This window comes from Carassius auratus, unplaced genomic scaffold, assembly GCF_003368295.1.
Source record: "Carassius auratus strain Wakin unplaced genomic scaffold, ASM336829v1 scaf_tig00214657, whole genome shotgun sequence".
Lineage (NCBI taxonomy): Eukaryota > Metazoa > Chordata > Actinopteri > Cypriniformes > Cyprinidae > Carassius > Carassius auratus.
The window spans coordinates 930,001-942,869 of NW_020527754.1; the positions used below are offsets into that span (position 1 = coordinate 930,001).

General features: G+C 38.9%; 1 protein-coding gene across 1 annotated transcript; it reads right to left on the reverse strand.

The window, feature by feature from the left end:
- Positions 1–486: 486 nt before the first annotated feature.
- LOC113092560 (tribbles homolog 2-like) lies at positions 487–7,398 on the reverse strand. Its single transcript, XM_026258167.1, has 3 exons — positions 6,331–7,398; positions 5,350–5,642; positions 487–2,477 (listed from the first exon to the last, which is right to left on the reverse strand). The coding sequence occupies exons 1-3, from the start codon at positions 6,598–6,600 to the stop codon at positions 2,012–2,014; spliced, it is 1,029 nt and encodes a 342-aa protein (XP_026113952.1). The 5' UTR covers positions 6,601–7,398; the 3' UTR covers positions 487–2,011.
- Between the last annotated feature and the right edge of the window lie 5,471 nt (positions 7,399–12,869).

Sequence of the window (12,869 nt, forward strand, 5' to 3'; positions counted from 1 at the left end):
GTGTTTTAGTTGGACCATCAGTGTCTGGTCCACAAGCGTTATTGTGTGTATTTTATGGCCTGACTGCACATGACACCGAGGCTGCAGGGTCAGATCAAGCCTTCAGCTGCAGATCATAGAAAATGGGCCCAATGCACAAGACATTAATCTGTATTTGATGGATTAACTCCCAGAAGGCTTTAGTCAGATTTAGTGGCAGTCAAGCAGTGAAATCAACCAATCTGCCGAGGGAAAAATACTTTATATTATGATGTCTCTATGAGAATTATCACAAGTCTTGATGTCCAAAAGATCAAAGGCATTAAATAATTTCAGCTAGAGAGAGGACATAAACCGTGAACACCAATGGGTATAAAAAGGGCCTAAATATGAGACGTGACAGTCTAATATGACTCTCATATTATACACACACACACACACGTTCATTGCTTTAATTCATTTGTTTACGTGCTTAAAGGATTGTATAAAAAGATACAGCATTCAGTGTGCAGTTCACAATTTATTTACTGAATAAATCTGGACAAAACACCAAAGATCTGTTACATTACAATCAGAGCATCTGAGGCAGATATCCCACCATGCATTCCCCCCTCCCCTTGAAAAAAAATGAGGGAAAAAAAATGAACGAACAAAAAAAGAAAAACATCCTTCAAAATTAGCACCTAATCAGCACCAACCTAGGTAGGCAAGTTCCTTCTACAAAACAAGTGAAAGCACAATGACCGGAGGAAGGAGAAAAGAAAAACGGAGAAACTCCAAAGCACAGTTGGACTCCTAGTAAATCCTTCGGAAGATTCTTCTTTAATAAGAAAACAGAAATGAAATAATGAACTCCCCTCTTGCTAGGCAGGCTAAAGCATTCAAAGGGCACATGCCACTGACTAGATATAAATCACTATTTCAAGTAACATTGATATACGACAAAACATGTCTACATGTACCCATTCAAAACATGATCATTTCACAGACCTATGCAGGCAGAAGAGTTAACATGAGGTACTTGAGACGGTGTAGTCGTAGAAATATTATCTAATATTCATGGAGTCAAATGCAAAAAAACTAAAAAATAAGGAACACGGTCAGCGTGCATTTGGGGTGTGCGATTACTGGCACTGACGTTAAATCGAAGACCTTCCAACTTGGGACAAAGTTTAAAACAAAAAGTCAAACCTGTCCTGTGTCAAATGTATTGCCTACATTGTATTCGTGAAAACTGGCGGTTAAGAAAAACGAAAATAAAAACCCTGCACATATTTATTTTTAAATACAGGCGTTACCTTATAAATAAAAATAAGAAAAAGTTTGCTCCAGCAAAAGAAAAACAACTAAAGTTAAATAGATGACACTAGTACAGAAAGGATCTCCAAGCCTAGGAGAGTCAAGTGCTTGACGTTTTTTTTTATTTTCTGAAGACTTACGGAGAAAGTTTCGCTCTAACCATAATTGAAAAAAGCTGCAATAATAATAAAAGGAAAAGCTTAATGCAACACAGATCGTTCTTAATGCAGCCGCAATGAATCAGAAACAAATGACATGGTCTTCGCAGAATTGACCTGGAGGGCTGTCGAAAAGCTAAACTTAAAATAAACCGAGGATCAGATTGAGACGCGACCAACGATTTGCAGTCAAGGAAAAGCAGACACTGAGACACGGTCAACATTTTGGAGGAATCAGAGCTGGAAACAGAAGAGGTTTAGCAGTTTGGGCTGCGCTCTTCTGTGCTGTAATGCATGTTTATAGCTTACTGTGACTCGTACGCCTCGTGAGCACCACGTAAAACGAAGACAAAAACGAACGGAAATCAAGGAAAAACCAAAGTAAGTCTTGCTACATCACTCAATGAGCTTCGTCCACAAGTCCTAGCTCACGGAGAAGTCATTTTCTCCCAAGCCAGAACCGACTATGTCTCTTCACGGAATGAGAAATAACGATAGACACCGTTTGTAATGAGTGTATTTCTTGTTTTCTGATCATCTAAAAGGACTTGGCATAACGTCTGACGAGTTCGTTCTCAGCTGAAGAACTGCTCTAGTTCTTCTTCCATGTTGGCCTCTGGCACCATTTGGTCCAACTCTCGCTCGCCTCTTCCGTGGCTTGCCGAACCGCCGGAGGCCGAGAACCAGGGATGGTCCAGGATCTCTCGGGAGGTGAGGCGTTCGGCTGGTTCTCGCCGCAGGATGCTACGGATGAGGCATCGCGCCTTGGGTGTTAGCGTCTCGGGGATGCTGAACTGGCCGCGGCGGATTTTGCTGAACAGCGAGCTGGGCTCTACGTCGTGGAACGGGTAGCGGCCCACCAGGATGGTGTAGAGCATCACGCCCAAGCTCCACACGTCCGCCGCCTTACCCGAATAGCTGCCATTTGCATTGAGGATTTCTGGACTGACGTACGCTGGACAGCCGTGTTTGTCCGAGAGCGAATCATCACCTCCTTCTAGGAGGTAAGTATCCTCCAAACTCTCCAACTTTACAAGGCTCCTGGGAAAGACGGAATAATATTAAAAATGAGATGACATTACTGATCTTTGACACATAAATTTAACATTTTATGAACATACAAAATACATGAGGCAAAAGTCTGGTTTCCTAAATTATAAATGTTATAAAACAGACAAAATGTTGTTTTAAAATAAGATGTCAAATAAATTAAATTAAGCAAATTATCAGTTGTGTATTCAATAATGACCAAACATTTTTTAAGAAGTCAATTTGTCAAAAAAAATTCAAGTCCAAATCTGACAGTCCAAAAATAATAATAATAAAGAACCCATTCAAATCATATACTTTCCTCTACAATTGCCGAAGCATAAATATCCTCTTTGTACTGGATGTTAAATCCCTTGCATAAAAAAGCAATATAAAGATAGCCTCGGGACATTCCTGCCAGTTTAATCCAGAGGGAAATCTGGAATTCATTTTGGGAATTATAAAAAGCAGGAATAATGCCACACCAAAGATGGAATTCCTCAAACCATCACTATCCATGTGTTCTAGTTTTTCCACTGTAATCTTGTAATTTGCACAATAATGCAAAACATGAAACATAGGGATGACGACAAACAATCTGCTATCTATTCACAGTATATCATCAATTATTCTGTTGCTTCTTGCTAATATAAAACAAAGCATATTCAGATGCTTTAAGGTGCTTTTTTTATATTTATTCATCCATTATGTTTTCTAAAAAGCATTTGAGACTAATTTAGTAGTTTTTCTTGTCATGCAAATATGCAATTTGACAGTTTGCATCCCTGCTTATTTATAAAAAAGATGAAAAACACTGTGCAGCCCAAGTTACAAAGACAAAAAAAAACATATGCAATGAAAACATCTTTGAGGTCTTCTGCAAGCTGCCTCGTGACTCAGATTCTGAATCAGAAACCATCCGAATGAAACCGTACGCTCACCGAGTCTCAGCAAAACACCCAATCCTCTGAGCTCAAAATAGTCATATTATTTTTCACGACAAGCGGTCTCCTGCTGCGTGGAAAGGTTGCAGGGCGTCTAAATTACCTGAAGGACAGAAATGAACAGGTTGACCCTCCTCTGACCTGTAATTGTGACCCATTTCCATGCACCGCTGTGCAAAGAGAACACAGCATGCTGAAAAAATACTCTCTTAATGACATGCAGCATATGTGAGTCACAGCTCCACGACGCGGCTGAGTTACACCGGGTCAAGAGAACACCTGCCCACACGAAGCAGGACAAATGGAGGAGGACACGTGGATGCACACACTTTAGGGAGTGATTCCAGAAGAACTGCACTGTGGTCTCTAGTGTGCGACAGTAGAACGTTACAGTACAAGCGTCCTTCATGACATAACCAGGTCAGGAACCCACTACGCCAAGGAATGCAGTTCTGTCTGGATCACTTTCCTTTCTGGTTCCAATCTTGGTGCGCCCTTGGTGTTTGATTTCTGGCCAGGGTAATGCTCACCACCCTGGGCCAAGTTTACTTGCGCTCGTCTGCAATCACTCACTGAAAAAGGTGGAAGACTGATGCATCAGACCACAGTGCATGGGAACAGTAAGGTCACCGGGCTCACATTTAAAGCACCGGGCAACATTCTCCATTTCCATCGAGTGAGCCGGAGGGAATCTAGCTGAGCTGACTCATTTGGCCAGTGGGGCAACTGCCATTTAGCTTAAACGTGAAGGCCACCCGGATTCATTAAGCACACTTGGGATTATTTCAGACTAATTTTACTACCAAACTATTTTTTAATAACTCAACATGGAATGCCATTCAGAACCATTTTTACTTCAACTGCATGACTTTTTTCGGGATTTCCAAAACAGAAAAACAAAATAGATTACGGGACTTCATGTTTTCCATTGGAATTAGATTGGAGGGGTCAGGCTGAAAATTTTGAGGGCTTGGTGAAGTCAGCCAAAAATGAAAGATATTTCGGAGGCAGCACATGACAAAATACAAAAAAAAATGTATCACTAAAACACAAAAGTAGTGATGCACCGAAATTTCAGCAATTAAAAATATCCGGAAGCAACAGTAAATAAAAGTATATTTTCCGTTTTGGATGAAACTATTGACTGAAACAGCAAGGTTTAATTTTGACTTCTCTGATGGCACTTTTTTGACTGTCCATATATGCATATGTATGAAGCTATTTTACATACTTTGGGAAAGATGCTTAGGTACCAATATGTAAACACTGTTACTAAAATACAAAGAACTTTACTATGACTTTATCATTGGGAGAACACAACACCCTGAACAGCATACTAAATTCTTATATTACATATTAGAATTACAGTATATATAGCTTATTATTGGAAATGCTTACACATTAGCTTAATATTGCAACTTAAAGGACCTGAAGCATATCAGATGGGCAATACATTTTACAACTATACAAAAAAAAAAAACTGCGGTGGCACCATGGTACACTATCAATATGAGATGATAAAATCACATTGCTTTGAGGAATACCATGGTATGGAGCAAAGACATCATTAAAGACCCATGAAAACAAAACTGGAGTAGCTTTTGACCTATGGTGTGGTCACTTTCACTGCTGTTCTGCTCATTTCTACAGGAAAAATCCAGTCATTCAAATAGGAATTTTGTGTGAGGATGAAAGATTTCCAGACATATACTCAACAGCATATGACAACAGCAAGTAGCAAATCATGGTTCACAATAGTAACTATAAGCTACAGCCCCTAATAATGTTTGTTTCAATAGGAAATACATTAGTAATATACCTTGATATTTACGATCACTGGTATATGAAAAATGTGCGGTCCTTGCAAAACAAACCTTTCTTTAAAAATCAAATGTGCATGCTCTGTTTGAACCCAACAACCTTACTGGTGGCTTCTTTACCTGTCCTCGTTCTTAAAGACGAACTTCCTCAGCTTGAGGTCTCTGAGGACCAGGCCGTTGTCGTGGCAGTGCGCCACAGCTGATGCTATCTGATGGAAGAGTCTGGCAGCCTCTTCCTCTCGCAGCTTCTTGCAAGTGCGGACGAAAGAGTGCATGTCGCCATGGCTGCTCTCGAAGAACACGTACGCTCGCGCATCCCCCAGAAGGATCTCCACTATCTGGTTAATATGCTCATGGGTGCCCAGCACAAAGTAAGCAGCCAAGGACTCTTGGTATCGACTGACATCAAACACCTGGAGGAGAGAGAGAATTTTTAATTAAATTAGAAGCTGTCATCGATTTCCCAACATCCCAGGTGGAGTGCAAAAGTACCACCCCTCCCAAAAAAAACTAAAAAACACTGGAATTGGAATTAGAGGCAATGCATAATTCTGAAACAAAAGAAAGGAAATCCATGCAACACAGAGTCGGAAGGCATTACACCTCTGCTGCATTTCCGAGTCCCCAAAACATACACTTTTTGATGTTGCTTAGTAACAGATACCTAAAGGAGAGAGACAGGCTAAATATAACATGGCAGTGGTGGACATAGGAGGCCATTCTCTCATCAGAAGATACGAGGTTTCACTAATGGCTCTCTGCCCATGTCAGTCCATTCAGAGTGTCTTATGTTTCAAAGTCATGTGGCCTTGCACGCATGAATACATGGCTGTATGCAATCATGCACACACACACACACACACACACACACTCTCTCTCTCTTCAGGGGTATTCCCTCATGCTTTTTTTGCACGTGACTATAACTTATCACTTGATGTCACTGTTAATGAATCACAAAAAAAAGGCCATTCATTTAATTATTCACCTTGCTAATGAATGCAGTAAACCGGATGCATGTCTCGCATACATCCCCATCTATAGCTGATGCAACTGCATGAGTGTTCGGTTACAAAAAGACATGCATACGTGTGTGCTTCTTACCTTGCACACGAGCTCTTCCCCACTGTGCAGGTGGGTGGCTCTGAAAACGTGGTCTCCCTCAATAGGCTCCAACAAAAGGTAATTGCCAATGCAAGAAATGCAGTGAGAGGAGTCAGGGGTCTCGGGAGGGCTGGGAGATCCTAAATTGGGACTGAAACTCTGGTTGGATTCTGCAGTCCTTAGACAAGATAGCTCCTCAAAGTCGTGTGTTTTGTGCCTCGATCTCCCATAACGCGAAATGTTAATGGGACTGGATCGCTGTATGTTCATGAGTATAGGAGGAGGTTCGTCCAGAGCAGGAGGGTTCAGACGGTCTTACAGGAGGGGGGCGGAAGAGAATGACAGACAGATGTCCTCTATTTAACACTGGGCATGAAGGCAGCGGCGATTCCCCTCGACTGTAATGATGATCTTATGCGTGTGCGTTAATTGCAATGACAATGTGGCGTCATCTGAACACACATGCAATGACGTTCATGCACGAATTGTGACCTCTATGCTTACTGTTCCCTCAAAAGAACACCACGGTTGGTAACGAGCCAAAAAAAAAATATGCAAGAATCGGCGCGGTATAATGTAAAGGTTGTGACGTCAGGGTCGATGCAGCGCAGCAGGTAAAGAATCGGGGTTTTGCATTAAATGAAAAGGGAAAGGTGCCAGCTGGGTTTAGATATCCTGAGAGGGCGCTCCTTGTTCATTTACGCGGGTCTCCACGCGAAGCCTGTCCATGCATCTACCAAATATGGCTAGGAAAAAATTCCTCCAGGTCGCGATCCGCCTTTTGTTACGCCTGGGAAGTCGATGCGAGCAACCAAACTCCGACGATCTCCGGCGTTTGGATCTGATTTGGACAAAGGCAAGAGGGGACGGCCGACGTTCTCCCCGGGCCTATCCCTTGTTTCAACAACAAGACAGCATTATCATCATCTTCTTTTACTTACGTGGCTGGGAATCTAGTCCATTGAACGCGCGAGGTCAGCTGCACACGCGAGCGGGCTGACTGACTGACTGACTGTGCGCTCGCGGGACTGACTGGAGCTCTCCACGCGCACGACCGGCCCCCCTGACGTCACGGGCATAGCGGCCTCCCATTGGCCGCTCGCTAGATGCTGACACATCCACAGTCTTCTTGCAAGCAAACCATCCATGAAGTCATGTGAGATAATTGTTGTCGTCGGAATTTAATTGAAGCACCTTAAATTATCTGTATATATATATATATATATATATATATATATATATATATATATATATATATATATATATATATATATATATATATATATGTGTGTGTGTATGTATATATGTGTGTATGTATATATATGTGTATGTATATATATGTGTATGTATATATATGTGTATATATATATATATGTGTATATATATATATATATATATATATATATGTATATGTATATATGTATATATGTATATGTATATATGTATATGTATATATATATATATATATATATATATATATATATATATATATATATATATATATATATATATATATATATATATATATATATATTCATGCATACATTTCTTTTATTATTTTCAAATGAGGGATGATATCGCGTATTTATCTTAAAGACGTTTAAACATAACACATTTTAAACAATTTAAAAAAAAAAAAATAGTGATTTGTACATTTAGAAATTTGTACAAAATTCTAGTCACAGTAGAGAAATTACCGTATGGACAGGAGGAGAAGCTCGCAGGCAATCTTTTACTGTCTATAAGGCTATCAGGGAATTGGAGGCATAAAGTTAAGGGAGAAGCCCATAGAGAGCCCATAAAAGCAACGGGACAAAATTGTTCAACAACGTCTGCAAGATTCGGTGGGTGATTCAGATTTCTCTTGGCACAGCGATTAGAAGACTTACAATTGTCAGACAGGTTGGTCACGCTACATCTACGTCATCAAGCTCAGTTTGAGTCTGCGCAGTACGCTCGAGAAGTGCATGTTTCTAATTGACTTCACTTTTCTCCATTGAATCCAATGGGGTCGCTGTGTCCATTTCTTTTACTGTCTATGGCCAAAACCCAGGGGGCAAGGAACTCGACCGGAAGTTGAAGTTGGGTGGGGGCTGCCATCTTTTAGCAGAACTTCACTTGCGTTACCATTCCCACTGACTCCCATTCATTTTGGCGTCACTTTGACAGCGAATAACTTTACACCTGAGGCGTTTAAAGACTCTGTTTGTCCATTATTTATTTCTAAAGATACACGACAATGTATAAAGGGCTCCATTACCTTCTATGTTACATTATGGCCCCATATAAACAGTTTTTGTGAAAAATAGGCTAACGATTGCGTCATAACCACTCGTCTCTCTGTCGCATTACCGTACAGACAGGAGGAGAAGCTCGCAGGCAATTAACTTAATATGGCGTACTGGCGTTACATTTTAAAATACTATACAAAATAATTAATCAGAATACTTACTCCTGCTCACTCACGACAAAGAACTCCCCGCTCAAACTCGACGTCTCTGCAAGATTAACGATGGCAGTTTGCACGCACAGCCACTTAGAAGATTTACATCTGTCAGACAGGTTGCTGACGTCGTCAATCTTCGTTTGAGTCTGCGCGTCAGAAACGGAAGTGCTAAAAAACGCTAAAAATGGGCTTCACTTGTCTCAATTGAGTTCCAATGGGGTTGCTGTGTCCATTTCTTTTACTGTCTATGCCAAAACCCCCTCACGAAAGAAGAAAGCCATCGTGTTTACAACTGTGACAACGAGCGCTTATCAGAATCAATGAACCACAGGATTTTCAAAAGTATGTGAAATATTAAAAGTTTGCGGCATAGAATCTTTCAAATATGTCAGAGAGTTTAAAAAAAAAATTCCAGCAGTGAACTGTTGTATTTGCGAGCATCTATATTTCACCAATTCGGAGTAATTTGTAGCCTAATCAAATTTTTAACTTTACATCTAGTAGCCTAATTGTGTTTGTAATGCACTGTCCGATATTAATCCCTAAAAAAAAAACTTTTAAGTAGAGATCGGTTGCTATGTTTACATGCTCGCAAATTCGATTTGTATTCGAATTCGCGAGCGTCCCTATTTTGCACATTCGGACTTGCATCGTTACTCAAAGATTTGTATTCTATACATTGTGCATTTCGAATCCAGCTTTCATTTACAGAAACGTTAAAAGTAAAGTAAAAGTTAAACATTATCAGCTCATTCTTTATTACTGTATTACTTTATTACTTTATTTCAGAGCAATACTTTTTTTCGGAATTGTGTTGTTATATTAATACTGTATTGTGGGCAGAAGTCTGGAATTAAGTTCCTGGCCAGATGGTGACTCTGGATTGAATCCCCACATGTTAAAAGCAGGTCTGTTCCCTGCTTTAGAAATGAAGGATTCTTTACCGTGTTTCTGAACAAAAACCAGATGTGGATGTTCATGCTGCAGCGACAAGCCACTACATCAAATCTGGGCAGATTATATTCATATAAGGGTTAATGTAATGAAACATGGCCAAAGGACATATCCTGATCATATTACATCCTAAAATATTATATTAAAAAGAATAATAAAAACAACAAAAATAGTTAAACATATTAAATAAAATATACATATTAACCCTACGTTAATATGATTATATTCATCCATAATCACCCAAACCCCTGATCTTGTCATACATTGCAAATTTCAGGATAATGAATTCATATTTAGATTTAACTCTGTATCTGCCATATTTTTTCAGAGCAGATACATCATTTGGTGAGATATATTGTTGAAGTGATGTAAGTTTTACTGCTCTGATCTGAGAAAAATCTCTGCTGTCTGTTATGTCTGTGTATAATCTGTTCCAGTTGTATCAAGTCATGTTATTGTTGTTACACAGTGTCATGATTTGTATGAGTTGGTGTTGGATTTCAAAACTGATTACATGTACTGGAGGAGAGAACACTGAGGAATCGAGGGGATTTTTGGAATTTGTTGCATGAATGACATTGTTGTGCTTCCCACTCATACGTTCACAAAGTGTTTATTGTGTGTAACAGTGAATGGTGGGCAGAGTGACATATTTATGTACCCCACAGTTGAAATGCTATATGGATAGTTCACCCAAAATTATAAATGTTGTATTTTACTCTAATGCAATTTCAAATCTAAATGTTTAACTTTCTTTCTTTTGTGTGGCACAAACTGAGGAGTCTTGACACCGTTCTCATCTACACAAATGAAAATGCATGGGAAGGGCTGACAAGCTCTAAAAAGGATAAAAAAGCATCATAAAAGTATTCCAATGGATTTGCATTCTGTATTGTGTGCTATATATGTCTTATAGCCACTGTGTGAGGAAAAGGCTAAAAGTAGTACCGTAATTCACTGAAAATATTGTTAACTATATTTGGTAACCTGTTATGTAGTATTATTGAGATACTTTTCTATTTTTTTATTAATTTTTAATCAGTTTTTATTTTTATATTTTTTTAATATAATTATTTTTATTAGTTTAGTTATAATGTAATGTATTAGTTTAATAAATGTTGCCTCTGCAACAAGTTAAAATAAAATATGTTTATTTCAGTGAACATTTATTTTATCTTAATTAGCAAAAAAAAAAAAAAAAATTGTGGTTATATTTTTAGCTATAAAATAAAAAATAAAGTTACCTAAATATGTGCTTTTAAATCTAACTTTTTTGTCTTCTCTGCATATCTAATTTTCTCGAGTTAGCTTCCATAATCTAGTTGTTTAATAACCTTGGCACTGTATACTACAAATATTGTTGGCTCTTTAACAAATTGCTTTTGTTTCTTTTTATGAGTAGCTTTGGATAGAAACATCTTTTAAGTGAATAAATGTAAAATCTGTATTAAATGACTAAGTTAAAACTTGTTTTATGGCACCAATAAACACATTAACTGGACATTCATTAGACAAGTCAGTCACAGGGCTTTCAAAAGACATGGGTTAGTTTAGGAAATGAAGACTGAATCATAATTTTAGGTGAATTATTCCTTTAATATATCTAATATAAAGTTTGTTATAATGTTTATTAGAAACCTGAAATGGTCTTAACTGGTCCATGCAGGGTTTTTTTTTTAACTGTGAGCAACTCAGTGTAAAACAGTCATGATTCTTCTGTTTTGTTCATCTGAGAAAGTGTCTTCCCACTTACATTCCTGAGCTCCTCAACTGTTTTCCCAAAGCAGAGTAAGCAGGGAGGTGGAAGGTGAGTGAATTCAGGATTGAGCAATTCTCCATAGTGGAATGCAGGGGATCATATGGAATGCACACAGCTGGATGAGAGACACAGACAGAACGGTTCATTTCAAACAGATTCCACCCCCTGACATAACACTGGAAATGGGGAGCTGCTGTAGTTCATGGCCTCGGTGTGCCTACACTTCATGAGATTGTGTTTGTCACATAAACAGCCCATTTCTTGAATCATGGACTGCAACCGCTAAACAGCTACCAAAAAAAGAATAGTTTAAAGAATAGTTAATCCAAAATAGAACATTTTCTGACTGTTTACTCACCCTGAGGCCACCCAAGATGTACAGTACATGAGTTTGTTTCTTCATAGGAACATTGTGAGAGATTTAGCATTGCCTCACTTGCTCAGCAGTAGATCCTCTGCAGTGAATGGGTGCCGTCAGAATCTAAACAGCTGAGAAAAACATCACACATGCGAAGTAAGAAAAAAAGTCCTATATTAATAATATAGCTGTTTTTCAGTGAAAAGTCATCTCTTCTGAATTTGTAGAGAAATATGCACAGATCAACTATACCGTTTACAAGACGAAACAGTTCTAAACATATATTGGTGGATTTTGATCTGAGAGGAGAACACTTTTTCACTGCAAGAAGCATTATTATGGATTATGGACTCGTATTTTGGCCAGAAGTGATGGTTTGAAATTAAAACGCCTTAATGGTGGATATTTTGGACACAGCTTTTTATATCACAAGACATTAACTGCTGGTGTGAATTACTAGTGAATTATTGTGATTTTTTCATCAGCTGTTTGGACTCTCGTTCTGACGGCACCCATTCACTGCAGAGGATCCATTGGTGAGCAAGTGATGTTATGCTGAATTTCTCAGAACAAGCTCATCTACATCTTAGATGGCCTGATGGTGAGTAAATTTTAAGCTAATTTTCATTTTTGGGTGAACTCTTCATACTCGTTGACTATTTCAAACTTTAAAGTGGGTCAGGATTTCCCAAGCTGGGTTTAACTTCTTTCTGAAGATTGGGCTCAGAATGACTCCATTTGCCCCTCTCTAACAGACCCAAATATAATGCACAGAGGCTGCAGAGATATAGTCACATATTTAGGTCAAACCACTTTGTGTCACACAGAGAAACACAAGCACACTAAATGTGTAGGTAAAAATGGGATTATCTTTATACCAAAGTGCTTTATTTTCAGTATAGACCCATTTCTTACTCTCTTCTCTGCTAAAGTCGGTTAAGTTGGGAAACTTCAAAGCAGGAAAAGCTGTGGCTGCCTGGAAGTAGAGAGATGATCACTCCTGGAAGTTTTCAAAGGTCAGA

What these genes read in the sequence shown, in the direction of transcription:
- LOC113092560 (XM_026258167.1), bottom strand. Translation starts at nt 6,600, where the DNA reads ATGAACATACAGCGATCCAGTCCCATTAACATTTCGCGTTATGGGAGA. An exon ending in GGGAAGAGCTCGTGTGCAAG is followed by an intron (nt 5,643 to 6,330) that starts GTAAGAAGCACA and finishes TCTCTCCTCCAG; the next exon opens with GTGTTTGATGTCAGTCGATA. An exon ending in GTCTTTAAGAACGAGGACAG is followed by an intron (nt 2,478 to 5,349) that starts GTAAAGAAGCCA and finishes CGTCTTTCCCAG; the next exon opens with GAGCCTTGTAAAGTTGGAGA.